This window comes from Salmo salar, chromosome 12 (genome assembly GCF_965601325.2).
Source record: "Salmo salar chromosome 12, fSalSal1, whole genome shotgun sequence".
In the NCBI taxonomy this organism is placed as follows: Eukaryota; Metazoa; Chordata; class Actinopteri; order Salmoniformes; family Salmonidae; genus Salmo; species Salmo salar.
In genome coordinates, this window is record NC_138302.1 from 83958925 (window position 1) to 83974285 (window position 15361).

The 15361-nt window shown below is 41.8% G+C and overlaps 1 protein-coding gene across 2 annotated transcripts; it reads left to right on the forward strand.

The window, feature by feature from the left end:
• The first annotated feature begins 111 nt into the window (after positions 1–111).
• Positions 112–2782, forward strand: LOC100136940 (long wave-sensitive opsin). Of its 2 annotated transcripts, XM_014133083.3 has the most exons (7): positions 112–195; positions 312–428; positions 732–1028; positions 1203–1371; positions 1461–1626; positions 1753–1992; positions 2216–2782. In XM_014133083.3, the coding sequence occupies exons 2-7, from the start codon at positions 326–328 to the stop codon at positions 2312–2314; spliced, it is 1074 nt and encodes a 357-aa protein (XP_013988558.3). In that variant the 5' UTR covers positions 112–195; positions 312–325; the 3' UTR covers positions 2315–2782. The 2 variants fall into 2 exon arrangements, with proteins under 2 accessions (XP_013988558.3, NP_001117177.1); NM_001123705.1 differs by lacking the exon at positions 112–195 and having other exon boundaries at positions 326–428; positions 2216–2314.
• Positions 2783–15361: the final 12579 nt, after the last annotated feature.

The following is a 15361-nucleotide window of genomic DNA, read 5'->3' on the forward strand; positions in this document are numbered from 1 at the left end:
GACTTGCTGGCATAACTGAAGTTCTTTTTGGTGTGTGTGTGTGTGTGTTAGTTCTTAATCTCGATGACAACATGGCTTGTATAAAACCCCACAGATTGGGGTACACCATCTTGTGGGTTGCTAACACCACAACAGGTGATCAGCAAGACAAGATAACAGAAGCCAACCACAAGACAGAGAAAAAGCGACCAACAGGTAAAGGCAAAAAACATAACTATGGCAACAAACAACTAGCAAGGCAAATATTTTACAACAATTCGATGACTGAAATGGAAATTATATGTTGTCTTCTTTGTTTGTATATTCTTCAGATACTTTCTCAGAAATGGCAGAAAGGTGGGGAAGTGCTGCTTATGCAGCCAGGCGACAAAACCAAGATACAACGAGAGAATCTTCCTTCACCTTCACCAACAGCAATAACACCAAAGGTGAGAGAGCAACTACATCTTCCTTGATTGAAACTTCCAATTCATATATTTTCTTTCCTTTAAATCATGAGGTTATGTTAACTGTATTTAGTCATATTTTTCTGGAAGTTATATACAACATAGATGGTATAAGTAAAATTGCACTTTATACGTATAATTTGAATGAATTAATATAATTTATGTAATTTGCATAATTTTTGCATTTTAATTGATAATCTAAAAAGCATGTAGATCATTTAACCAGGCACTTGAACGTGTCATTTTCTCCTTCTTAGAAAAATAATTTTGTCTGTTTTATCTCAGATCCTTTTGAGGGCCCCAACTACCACATTGCTCCAAGATGGGTGTACAATCTCTCAACACTTTGGATGGTCATAGTGGTCATCCTCTCAGTCTTCACCAATGGCCTGGTACTGGTGGCCACTGCAAAATTCAAGAAGCTCCAACACCCTCTCAACTGGATCTTGGTCAACCTTGCTATTGCTGACATTGGAGAAACACTTTTGGCAAGCACCATCAGCGTTTGCAACCAGTTTTTTGGCTACTTCATTCTGGGACATCCAATGTGTGTCTTTGAGGGATACACTGTTTCTGTGTGTGGTAAGATGCAGTTTTACATGGACTATAATATTATCTAATATTTAACAAGAAAATTATAAATTGCTACACGGTGCTGAGAAAGAGTAATTGTCAGACGCTAGAACACCGTAGCATAGTGACAGTAATCAGAATTTCTCTTTTGTCTAATTTACATTATATGTATATATTATGCAGGTATTGCTGCTCTGTGGTCCCTGGCTGTTATCTCTTGGGAGAGATGGGTGGTGGTGTGCAAACCTTTTGGAAGTGTCAAGTTTGATGCCAAATGGGCCATGGGAGGCATTATCTTCTCCTGGGTCTGGGCTGCTTTCTGGTGTGCCCCCCCCATCTTTGGCTGGAGCAGGTGTGAATTTCTCTTCTTATTTCACTGAGGATTCAAGTTCAAAAGATTAAATTATTTAAAACATTTCTTTATCTCTCTCCCTCCACCAGGTACTGGCCTCATGGCCTGAAGACTTCCTGCGGACCTGATGTGTTCGGAGGCAATGAGGATCCTGGAGTCAAGTCCTACATGATTACTCTCATGATTACATGCTGCTTCTTCCCCCTGTTCGTGATCATCTTCTGCTACATTTTCGTGTGGCTAGCCATTCGTGCTGTAAGTGATATTTTAAATAAGCAAGCAACTATGTTGTTAAATACAGTAATGGTCAAGCATAGCTTTTGAAAAGGCATATTAAAAGGTTAAATCTAACCATTTCATATTCCTTCTGAATGACCACAGGTTGCTGCGCAGCAGAAAGACTCTGAGTCAACACAGAAGGCCGAGAAGGAAGTGTCCAGGATGGTTGTTGTCATGATTATAGCTTACTGTGTATGCTGGGGACCTTATACCTGCTTTGCCTGCTTTGCTGCGGCTAACCCTGGGTATGCTTTCCACCCTCTGGCTGCTGCAATTCCTGCCTACTTTGCCAAGAGCGCCACCATCTACAATCCAGTTATATATGTCTTCATGAACAGACAGGTAAGTCTTAACAGGATTCTCAGACACTGTTTTTTTTATCTTACGGATTTTATGTACCAAAGCTCTAACAATACAAATATTTCTAAATGTTTCACAATTTCCTTTCTTGTGAAGTACATTTTTTTTATTTTAAAAAACATCAGCTGACAATGTGTTCGCTCAATTTCGAGATAGACATATAATTTGAAAGTCTTCTTATGTTTAATTATTCCTCTCTCTCCAGTTCCGTACTTGCATCATGCAGCTCTTTGGAAAGGCAGAAGATGATGGCACTGAAGTGTCTACATCAAAAACCGAGGTTTCCTCTGTGGCACCTGCATAAGCCCCAGACAACGTTGTACCTCTTGGAAACAAATCGGGAACGTTCTGAGGAGATTTTCCAAATGGGACTTTTCAAATGTACAGTACATCCTCTTGTTTTTCTTAAACAAATATTCTCCCACAACTTTTCAGGAGATTATTAAGCTTTACCTCATACAGGTGCAATTTGTGTAAAAACGTTACCCACAAAACTAAAGTGCTATGAACCACCCCTTGGAGCTTTTTTAATCCACGGTCTTTGATTAAACAAGCAGAGAGTTGTGTGGTAATTGATATGCATATTATTGCTATTTGAGTGGTACATTATGGGAATATGTATATACTACTACTATCAATGTCTGTCCAAGTGGCAAGAAAAAGTTGGCTTCTTGTAAGGCATTCTCTTCACTCTGCAGTGGCTAAACTAGACAGCATCACAGCTAAGGAAAACTGAAATTAACTGCCAATGGAAATCTAATCATCTCAAAACGATGTGAACAATGTATGGTTTGAAAACCCCTTACTTTTAAAGTAACTTATGAGGTAAACATTTTGTATCCCTCTTGCAAATAAAAAAAACAAAAAAATAATAAAACTAGTAAATAGATACTTGTGTATACAATGTATTTAACAATGTTTTTTTTCTGATTAAAATACATTTCATGCATGCAGCAAAATGAAAATACCCTCTGGTCTCACTTTCTATGTTTATACACTGTTCATTCAATTTTTATTCACTGCTCCCTGTTATCAATGATTGTTTAAAGACCAAACTCACATGACACACCCAATATAAACTGTCTGGTAAAGCGGATAGGATAGAGATTATCTCCCCAATCAGGCTAAAGGCCGAAGTGATCCACTTTCCTCATGATTGTTTTGTATTTACATGAGGAAAAGCTAGAACATAGAATTAAGTAAATTAAATCAATGTCTGATTATCCCCCTCAAAGTATACTTCCCTGTTTACTTTTTTATAGTAAAATAATTTTAATTGTCAAAATGCGTTTTCTTTATGTACAAGTAATTAGAATCATTTTTAAATCAACTATTTACTTTTTTAAGCATGAAGAGGATAAGCAATTTCACCTGAATGCTGAGTAACATGACCCCAAAAGCACTTCTCATCCAAGAAGGATTAACCTTAAATTCAAACATTGGATTCAGTTCTTCCGGGTCAGCATAACTTAAGTTTGTGTGTGTGTGTGGTGTGTGTGTGTGTGTGTGTGTGTGTGTGTGTGTGTGTGTGTGTGTGTGTGTGTGTGTGTGTGTGTGTGTGTGTGTGTGTGTGTGTGTGTGTGTCTGACCATTTCTGATTTAGATTCATCTTGATGACAACATGGCTGGTACAAAACCCCACAGATTGGGGTACACCATCTTGTTGGTTGCTTGTTGGTTGCTAACAGAGCAAGAAAAGACTAGAGAAGCCAAACCGCAAGATAGAGAAAAAGCGACCAACAGGTAAAGGCAAAAAACACAACTGTGGTAACAAACAACTGGCAAGGCAAATATTTTAGGACAATTCAATGACTGAAATGGAAATAATTTTGTTGTCTTCTTGATTTGCATATTCTGCAGAGGATTGGAGAAGTGCTGCTTTTGCAGCCAGGCAACATAACCAAGAGACAATTAAATAATCTTCCTTCACCTACAACAACAGCAATAAAACCAAAGGTGGGAGAGGACGAGAAACTACAGTAATGGCCAAGTTAACCTTTTGAAAAGGCATATTACAGGGTAAAATCTAACCCTTTAAAATTCCTTCCGAATGACCATACTGTAGGTTGCCATGCAGCAGAAAGACTGAGTCAACACAGAAGGCTCAGGAGGAAGTGTCCAGGATGGTTGTTGCTATGATTATAGCTTACTGTGTATGCTAGGGACCTTATACCTGCTGCCTGCAACCTGGATTCAGGGTATACGTACATTTTAAATGAAAATTTGTGACACTCAAATGAGTATGATATGTTACATTTGGTATGGTATGTATTAATTTGTGGATGTCCAGCATCCATTTCATATGATATGTTACGAATTACAATTTGTACAAAATGTTAACAATTTGCGATACCTATGATATTAAGTTACAAATTCCAATGTTAGCTAGGTGGCTAGGTGGCTAACATTAGCTGGCCTAGGGATTAGGGGTTAAAGGGAAATTTCACCCTGGCTCTGCCACAGCATATAGTCATTACTATATTAACAACATTACGTTTTGTCCTAAACATCAAAATGATCCAAACCACAAGCTAGAATTTGCGCATTTTCATTTCACTGTTAGAATCGGGAAGTTTTGACTTCTTGTGTTTTCGTCTGCTCATAGTGAACCACAAATTCCGGCATTCATAATGAATACAGCTACCGCCGGTAGGTAGATGGGGCGTGTCCACAAACGTGAGTGACGGTGTTGTTTACTTTGAAACGAACAACACAGTAATCTCAAAACTTCTCCAGGCACATTTTTTGGGGAACATTTGTTTTTCACTAACGTTTGTCATCATGTCCATGTGGTGTTCTGTGCCTGGCTGTGTAAATTACAAACATGCACGAAAACAGGCTATCTTTCACCCTTCTGCCTACCAGAGATCTACCCCGATGCCGCCAGTGGATTGCGGCTATCAAGAATGATGCTTATGATGACCAAAGACTATCAGAGGGATTTTCAGGGTGAACTGATGGGTAATCCATTTCGACGACAGCTGAGAAGTGATGCGATACCATAGATTTTTTCCTTCACAACAAAACAGAAGATTTTTGATTAGAGGTAATCTAACATTAGCTAGCTTGCTAGCCTAGCTGGACTAGGTAAATTAGCTAGCTAATGTTTCAGTCCTGTAATGAACTCCGAAAGCATTCAGCTAAATCATATAGCTAGCTATCATTTGGATACACACTGTCAATCCATTTCGCCTATGCCATGGTAGTCACTGCTAGACTGGTAGCTATATTTGCACAGTAAATATGTTTGTTTATTCATTCTATCTTTTACTAACGGTAGCTAACGTACGCTAGCAAATAAGACTGGTAGCCATAAGTCTGGTAGCCATCTATTCCACTTTTGTCTGGAAAACATTCATCATTGCTACCAACTCTAAAAATAGAAATGTTGATATAGCTAACTCACTCTCTGTTTGTGTGTTGGTAGCAATGATGACTGTGTATAAATTGTCTATGAATGATAAGTTGGTTCTAAGCTGACTAGCAATCTTGCTGCCAATGTAGTGACGCTAGCTAGCTAACAGCAAGCTGACAATATTGAAATGTCCATGTTAGGTGTGCTAAGGAAGCCAGTCTAATAGAGATAAATATAATAGTGTGGTGGTTGAATTGTGTATTGTTGTGTATTTTGTTGTAGGTGGTACAGAATATGATTCCACCAGCATGTGCTTCCAACCCTTAGTTATGCACAAAGTACGTTGGCAAAACACAATACAAGCTCACAGCTAAGATAGCTCAATTTACATTAAGCATGGCATGAACATGAATTGGCTAATGTTTGTATGGGTTTGTGTTATTGGGATAGAGTTAGCCTGAGGACCACAGAGTACCTTCCAGACCATGTTTTTATTTTTTAAATGTAATTTATTATTTCACCTTTATTTAACCAGGTAGGCAAGTTGAGAACAAGTTCTCATTTGCAACTGCGACCTGGCCAAGATAAAGCAAAGCAGTTGACACATATAACAACACAGAGTTACACATGGAATAAACAAACATACAATCAATAATACAGTAGAAAACTCTATATACAGCATGTGCAAATGAGGTAGGATAAGAGAGGTAAGGCAATAAATAGGCCATGGTGGCGAAGTAATTACAATATAGCAATTAAACACTGGAATGGTAGAATGTGCAGAAGATGAATGTGCAAGTAGAGATACTGGGGTGCAAAGGAGCAAGATAAATAAATAAATACAGTATGGGGATGAGGTAGATTGGATGGGCTATTTACAAATGAGCTATGTACAGGTGCAGTGATTTGTGAGCTGCTCTGACAGCTGGTGCTTAAAGCTAGTGAGAGAGGTAAGAGTCTCCAGCTTTATTGATTTTTGAAGTTTGTTCCAGTCATTGGCAGCAGAGAACTGGAAGGAGAGGCGGCCAAAGGAAGAATTGGCTTTGGGGGTGACCAGTGAGATAAACCTGCTGGAGCGCGTGCTACGGTTGGGTGCTGCTATGGTGACCAGTGAGCTGAGATAAGGCGGGACTTTACCTAGCAGAAACTTGTAGATGACCTGGAGCCAGTGGGTTTGGCGACAAGTATGAAACGAGGGCCAGCCAACAAGAGCGTACAGGTCGCAGTGGTGGATAGTATATGGGGCTTTGGTGACAAAACAGATGGCACTGTGATAGACTGCATCCAATTTGTTGAGTAGAGTGTTGGAGGCTATTTTGTAAATGACATCGCCGAAGTCGAGGATCGGTAGGATGGTCAGTTTTACGAGGGTATGTTTGGCAGCATGAGTGAAGGATGCTTTGTTGCGAAATAGGAAGCCGATTCTAGATTTAATTTTGGATGTAATGTGTAATCCATTTAGTCTACCCCTTTTCTCTTTTTACATTTTCTCTTTGTAAAACTGAGGTTATCTGGAGTTCTTCCACAGTGCCCTGCTAAAAAATACCACAAAGCGCTACACAAGCATGAGGGAGCGGACACACCTTGCGGTTATGGAGCACACAAGATTGTGGAACAGAAACACCAGAAACGGAAAGGTATAAAATCAAGACTACAGTAATGACACAACCACCTCACTCTTCTCTCTGCAGATTCTCAAAACACAACACAAAGACATGTCTACAAGAGTCCCCTGCCAAGGGCTACTGTTGACAAGAATGATCTATCAAAGTCAATGGGCTGGGGGAGGTTTACAGACAGGTCTTTGAGATGAGGGAGGGTTTTTGGTTTTGCAGGGTTGTGCTTAGAGACAGTAAATGTATTGTGTATGAGAACGATGGACAGGTAGCATTTCTCCTCAATCTCCAAAACACAACAATACATACTGTGTAAAAACGGCCCTCGTAAGACTATTCACATTTCGCTACGCCAGCAATAACATCTGCTAAACATGTGCATGTGAACAAAAAAAATTGATTATTTTAATTTTGATTACAGGTGCAGACCTTACAGTGAAATGCTTACTTGCAAGCCCTTAAAACCATCAAAATTCAGACAACCCCATCTCTTCAACCAATTTCTGCCCGCACCTGCCCGCCCGACTAGCATCACTACGCTGGACGGTTCTGACTTTGAATATGTGGACAACTACAAATACCTAGGTGTCTGGTTAGACTGTAAACTCTCCTTCCAGACTCCCAGTAAGCATCTCCAATCCCAAATTAAATCTAGAATCGGCTTCCTATTTCACAACAAAGCCTCCTTCACTCATACCCTCGTAAAACTGACTATCCTACCGATCCTTGACTTCGACGATGTCATTTACAAAATAGCCTCCAACACTACTCAGCAAACTGGATGTAGTCTATCACAGTGCCATCCGTTTTATCACTAAAGCCCCATATACTACCCACCATTGCGACCTCTATACTCTCGTTGGCTGGCCCTCACTACATATCCGTTGCCAAACCCACTGGCTCCAGGTCATCTATAAGTCTTTGCTAGGTAAAGACCCGCCTTATCTCAGCTCACTGGTCACCATAGCAACACCCACCCATAGCACACGCTCCAGCAGGTATATTTCAAAGTCTCCAAATCTCCAAAGCCAACACTTCCTTTGGCCGCCTTTCCTTCCAGTTCTCGGATGCCAATGACTGGAACGAATTGCAAAAATCACTGAAGCTGGAGACTTATATCTCCCTCTCTAACTTTAAGCATCAGGTGTCAGAGCAGCTTACCGATCACTGTACCTGTACACAGTCAATCTGTAAATAGCACACCCAACTACCTCATCCCCATATTGTTATTTAAGTTGTTAATGAAGATAAGCCTCGGGCTGTTAATGGCTTGTTCCTTGTTGGAGAGCAATTCATGAGTAAGGATGTTTTTTGGGAGACCCATTTGCTGTCACGGAGATGGTGAGGGATGCATTGAGAAAGGTGGAGGCAGTCAGAGTGGCCAGGACTGGTATGATGTTAATTTTATGTGTGTCAGAAGAGCAAAAGGAGTGTGCATTGTGCCTCTCAAAATATTGACATATGAAAGTGGTTTGCTATGATTTTTTGAATAGCGCACCGACAAATGTTGTTATCTCTAGCATCTCCTTAGATACTGTGGTTTCGGTTTAGCCAGGACATAGTTGATGTTTAGCCAGTAGTTGATGCACATAGCTTGAACCACATGGTAGATGGAAAGAAGAAGGAAAGCCTATTGGTTTTACTGTCGTTTGATGAAGAGTTTCTCCAGACACATGTGCCTTCAGAAAGTATTCATACCCCTTGACTTAATCCACATTTTGTTGTTTTACAGCCTGGATTCAAAATGGATTCAATATTTATTTTTTTCTCACCCATCTACACACAATACTCCATAATGACAAAGTGAAAACATGTTTTTAGAAATGCAGAAATATCTAATTTACATAACTATTCACATCCCTGAGTTAGAATCACCTTTGGCAGTGATTACAGCTGTGAGTCTTTCTGGGTATGTCTCTAAGAGCTTTGCACACCTGGATTGTACAATATTTGCACATTATTCTTAAAAAAAATATTCAAGCTCTGTCAAGTTGGTTGTTGATCATTGCTAGACAGCCATTTTCAGCCCAGTGGGTGAATGGAGAAAAATAAGAAAGTCTGTCGGTGTTGTTGTTTTTTGATGAAGAGCAAATACCTACGCATGTGAAGCTTGGTTATATAAGATACGTGGTAAGAGCTTTCATACCCAAACCACTGCAGTGTAAGAATTGTAAAGGATTAGGCCATGTTTCAAGTGTGTGCAGATGGACAGAGTATACTGATGAATGGTGTGTAGAAGAACGACGATGTTGCAAAAGTGGTGTGGATCATGATCCCGAATTCCTGGAGTGCCCTGTAAGGGTGAAGGAGATTGAGGTGGCAAAAATTAGAGCGGTAAATCGAATCTCCTATGCAGAGGCGATTTAAAATAATTGAGAAAACATGTGATGCTAGTGAAGATATGGTAGTGGATGCACCACAGCTTGTAGTAAATGTTTCCTGCCTGTCAAAAGATACCCTGTGCGGCCTCCTGAGTGGTGCAGTGGTCTAATGCACTGCATCACAGTGCTAGCTGTGCCACTAGAGATCCTGGTTTGAGTCCAGGCTCTGTCATAGCTGGCCGCAACTGGGAGACCCATGGGGCGGCGCACAATTGGCCCAGCACCGTGAGGGTTTGGCTGGCAAGGATGTTCTTGTCGCATTGTGCTCTAGCGACTCCTGTGGTAGGCCCGGACGCAATGCACGCTGACACGGTTGCCAGGTGTACGGTGTTTCCTCTGACACATTGGTGTGGTTGGCTTCCGGGTTAAGTGGGCATTGTGTCAAGAAGCTGTACGGCTTGGCTGGGTTGTGTTTCGGAGGATGCACAGCTCTCAACCTTCGCCTCTGCCGAGTCCATATGGGAGTTGCAGTGATTGGACAAGACTGTAACAACCAATTGGTTACCATGAAAAAGCGCTAAAAAAAATATTTAAAAAGGTGAATTGTGTGGCATTCAAAGAAGTCTAAGAAACTGGACATTATTGTGGCTGCGGCAAAAACGTTTTTGCGACTTAAGAATTTTACGTCTGAAGACTTGCAAGGCGCCGAAAGACCTGTCTTCCCAGGTTCCCCTTGAGCCATTGTAGGGATCAGATCTGTTAGATTTTTTAACATAAACGTTTTTTGATTTATTTTATTCAAACATTTGTTGTAGTTTTTTGGTAGTTTGTTCCGTTTTTGGGGAATCCTGTTTCCATCCCGCACAGTAGGTGGCGGGATGCACATTCAATTGTGCAATCACCAATATGCAATAGAAGAAGAAGAAGAAGAGGTCTGGTGAAGCATGGTGCTGCAGAAAGTTTTGTGGATTAAAATGTGTTATCCGGGGGCTCAAGGGAATGGCATCCCTTGAGAGAAAGAGATGTATGTTAGGGGAAGTACAATATTATCATAAGGAGACATATTCTTGGAATACAGCGGAGGAATGGAGGGAAAAGGAGAGGCAGAAGAGGTTGAAGAGAGAGAGGGAGGAAGTGTGAGTCCATCAAACAAATGGGGACAAGAGATGTGAATTGTTTTGCTCTCAAGAAAATTGTGCCATTGAAAGGAGTGATGACTGGGGTAGTGGTAAAAGTGAAAGTTTACCAACTGAAGGGGAAGATTCCAGGTGTTTGTGATGCTCGTCGTTCGGTGTGACGCAGACAGGGTGGCGTGAGTGTTGAAACAGAGGAGTCGTTGTCTGTTCTTTTGTGTTTTGATGTTGAATCTTTGCCTGACAAAATGATGTTAGGATATATAAGCCATCTCGTACAAGCTTTTGTGCCGAACACATTATGTTGTTGCAGGTGTCAAGCTTATGGGCATGTGGCAGTAGTGTGAGGTAGGACTAGATATATTTAAATAGTGGAGTAGGGTGGTGGGTTTTTAATGAGTATACTCCAGTCTAGTAGTTGGCAGTAATGCAACTTTTATTAGACCTAGCAAGATGGCGCCGACAGAGATGGTCGCCTCGCTTCAGGTCCTTAGGAAACTATGCAGTAATGAGTTTTTTTATGAATTATTTCTGACATTGTTAGCCCAGAAAATCTCAAGTGTTATTACATACAGCCGGGAAGAACTATTGGATATAAAAGCGACGTCAACTTACCAACATTACGACCAGGAATACGACATTCCCGAAGCTGATCCTTTGTTTGGAACTCCACCCTGGACATGGGATCTAATCCCAGAGGCCGACCCAAAACAATGCGGTCACCGCAAGAGAGGCAAACAGAACGGCCTACTGGTCAGACTTAGAAGGTGAGCACACCATCCACCGCTTCCGAGCATATTACTCGCAAATGTCCAATCTCTAGACAACAAGGTGGACGAAATTAGGGCACGAGTTGCCTTCCAGAGAGACATCAGAGATTGTAACATTCTCTGTTTCACGGAAACCTGGCTCACTTGGGATATGTTGTCAGAGTCGGTACAGCCACCTGGTTTCTTCATGCATCGCGCCAACAGAAACAAACATCTTTCTGGTAAGAAGAAGGGCGGGGGTGTATGCCTTATGATTAACGACGCATGGTGTAATGACAGCAACATACAGGAACTCAAGTCCTTTTGTTCACCTCACCTAGAATTCCTTACAATCAAATGCCGACCGCATTATCTCACAAGAGAATTCTCTTCGATCATAGTCACAGCCGTGTATATCCCCCCCAAGCAGATACTTTGACGGCACTGAAAGAACTTCACTGGACTCTATGTAAACTGGAAACCATATATCCTTAGGCTGCATTTATTGTGCCTAGGGATTTAAAAAAAGCTAATCTGAGACCAAGGCTTCCTAAATTCTATCAGCATATCGAATGCGTGACACGAGCTGGTAGCATTCTGGACCATTGCTACTTTAACTTCTGCGATGCATACAAAGCCCTCCCTCGCCCTCCCTTGGCAAATCTGACCATGACTCCATTTTGTTGCTCCCATCCTATATGCAGAAACTAAAACAGGAAACGCCCGTGCTCAGGTTTATCCAATGCTGGTCTGACCAATCAGATTCCACGGTTCAAGATTGCTTCGATCACTTGGACTGGGATATGTTCCAGGTAGCCTCAGGCAACAACATTGACATATACGCTGACATGGTGAGCGAGTTAATTAGCAAGTGCATCAGAGATGTTGTACCCACTGTGACTATTAAAACCTTCCCAAACCAGAAACCGTGGATTGATGGCAGCAGTTGTGCAAAACTGAAAGTGCGAACCACTGCTTTTAACCATGGCAAGGTGACTGGAAATATGACCGAATACAAACAGTGTAGTTATTCCCTCTACAAGGCAATCAAACAAGCAAAGCGTCAGTATAGAGACAAAGTAGAGTCACAAACATGAGACGTATTCGGCAGGGTCTACAGTCAATCACGGATTACAAAAAGAAATCCAGCCCTTTGCGGACATCGACGTCTTGCTCCCAGACAAATGAAACAACTTCTTTGCTCGCTTTGAGGACAATACAGTGCCACTGACACAGCCCGCTACCAAAGCCTATGGGCTCACCGTCACCATGGCCAACATGAGTAAAATATTTAAACACTTCTATGGGCTAGGTGGGACGTGACCGTCCCACACTATTCAACAGCCAGTGAAATATCAGGGCGGAAAATTGAAAAACAACAAAATGTCATAATCCAACTTTCCCAAACATACAACTATTTTACACCATTTTAAAGATAAACTTCTCGTTAATCTAACCACATTGTTCGATTTCAAAAAGGCTTTATAGTGAAAGCAAAACATTAGATTATGTTAGGAGAGTACATAGACAAAAATAATCACACAGCCATTTTCCAAGCAAGGATGTGTCAATAAAACCCAAAACACAGCTAAATTATGCGCTAACCTTTGACGATCTTCATCAGATGACACTCCTAGGACATTATGTTACACAATACATGTATGTTTTGTTCGATAAAGTTCATATTTATATCCAAAAACAGAATTTTACATTGGCGCGTGATGTTCAGAAAATGTATTCCCACCAAAACGTCCGGTGAATGTGCACATCAATTTACAAAGATACTCATCATAAACGTTGACAAAATATATAACAATTATTTTAAGAATTATAGATAGACTACCCATGGATGCAACCGCTGTGTCAGATTTTAAAATAGCTTTACGGAGAAAGCACATTTTTCAATATTCTGAGTACATAGCTCAGCCATCACGGTGAGCTATTCAGACACCCACCAAGTTCGGGGCAACCTAAACTCAGAATTAGTATTATAAATGTGCTCTTACCTTTGCTGATCTTTGTCAGAATGCACTCCCAGGACTGCTACTTCCACAAGAAATGTTGTTTTTGTTCGAAATAATCCATATTTATGTACAAATACCTCCATTTTGTTCGTGCGTACAGATCACTTATCCAAAGGCATAATGCGCGAGCGTGGAACGAGAAACGAAAAGTCTAAATGTTCCATTACCGTACTTAGAAGCATGTCAAACGCTGTCTAAAATCAATCTTTATGGTATTTTTAACGTAAAATTGCGATAATATTCCAACCAGACAATAGCATATTCATTCAAGAAGAAAAAGAAGGGGCGGGACCGAGCATATCCTATCCCTTTGTTGCCAGGCAGACCACTCAGTAACTGAGCTCCTATTATCTGCCCAGTGACAGGAAAATGCTCAAACCACTTTCTGAAGGCTTTAGACAGCCAATGGAAGCCTTAGGAAGTGCAATGTCACCCCACAGACACTGGAGCTTCGATAGAGAATCAAAAGAAGAACTACAATTCTCAGACTTTTCACTTCCTGCTTGGATTTTTCTCAGGTTTTTGCCTGCCATATGAGTTCTGTTATACTCACAGACACCATTCAAACAGTTTTAGAAACTTCAGAGTGTTTTCTATCCAAATCTACTAATAATATGCATATTCTAGTTTCTGGGCCAGAGTAGTAACCTGTTTAAATTGGGTACGTTTTTCATCCGGTCGTGAAAATACTGCCCCCTAGCCCAGACAGGTTAACCCTCGCAAGACTGCCGGCCCAGACGGCATCCCTAGCCGCGTCCTCAGAGCATGCGCAGACCAGCTGGCTGGTGTGTTTACGAACATATTCAATCAATCCCTATCCCAGACTGCTGTCCCCACATGCTTCAAGATGGCAACCATTGTTCCTGTTCCCAAGAAAGCTAAGGTAACTGAACTAAATGACTATCGCCCCATAGCACTCACTTCTGTCATCATAAAGCGCTTTGAGTGACTAGTCAAGGATCAGATCACCTCCACCCTACCTGATACCCTAGACCCAGTCCAATTTATTTACCGCCCCAATAGGTCCACAGACGACACAATCGCTGTCACACTGCACACTGCCCTATCCCATCTGGACAAGAGGAATACCTTCGTAAGAATGCTGTTCATTGACTACAGCTCAAAATGTAACACCATAGTACCCTCCAAACTCGTCATTAAGCTCAAGACCCTGGGTCTCGACCCCGCCCTGTGCAACTGGGGCCTGGACTTTCTGACGGGCCACCCCCAGGTGGTGAAGGTAGGAAACAATATCTCCACCCCGCTGATCCTCAACACTGGGGCCCCACAAGGGTGCATTCTCAGCCCTCTCCTGTACTCCCTATTCACCCATGACTGCGTGGCCATGCACGCCTCCAACTCAATCATCAATTTTGCAGACGACACTACAGTGGTAGGCTTGATTACCAACAACGACGAGACGGTCTACAGGGAGGAGGTGAGGGCCCTCGGAGTGTGGTGTCAGAAAAATAACCTCTCACTCAACATCAACAAAACAAAGGGGATGATCGTGGACTTCAGGAAACAGCAGAGGGAGCACCCCCCCTTCCACATCGACGGGACAGTAGTGGAGAAGGTGGAAAGTTTTAAGTTCCTCGGCGTACACATCACAGACAAACTGAAACAGTGCCTCTTCAACCTCAGGAGGCTGAATAAATTTGGCTTGTCACATAAAACACTCACAAACTTTTACAGATGCACAATCGAGAGCATCCTGCCGGGCTGTATCACCACCTGGTACGGCAACTGCACCGCCCTCAACCGCAAGGCTCTCCAGAGGGTAGTGCGGTCTGAACAATGCATAACCCGGGAGCAAACTGCCTGCCCTCCAGGACACCTAAAGCATCCGATGTCACAGGAAGGCCAAAAAGATCATCAAGGACAACAACCACCCGAGCCACTGCCTGTTCACCCTGCTATCATCCAGAAGGCGTGGTCAGTACAGGTGCATCAAAGCTGGGACCGAGAGACTGAAAAACAGATTCTATCTCAAGGCCATCAGACTGTTAAACAGCCTTCGCTAACATAGAGGTTGCTGCCAACATACAGACTCAAATCTCTGGCTAATTTAATAAATGGATTTAATAAAGGCATCACTAGTCACTTTAAATAACGACACTTTAATAATGTTTACATATCCTACATTACTCATC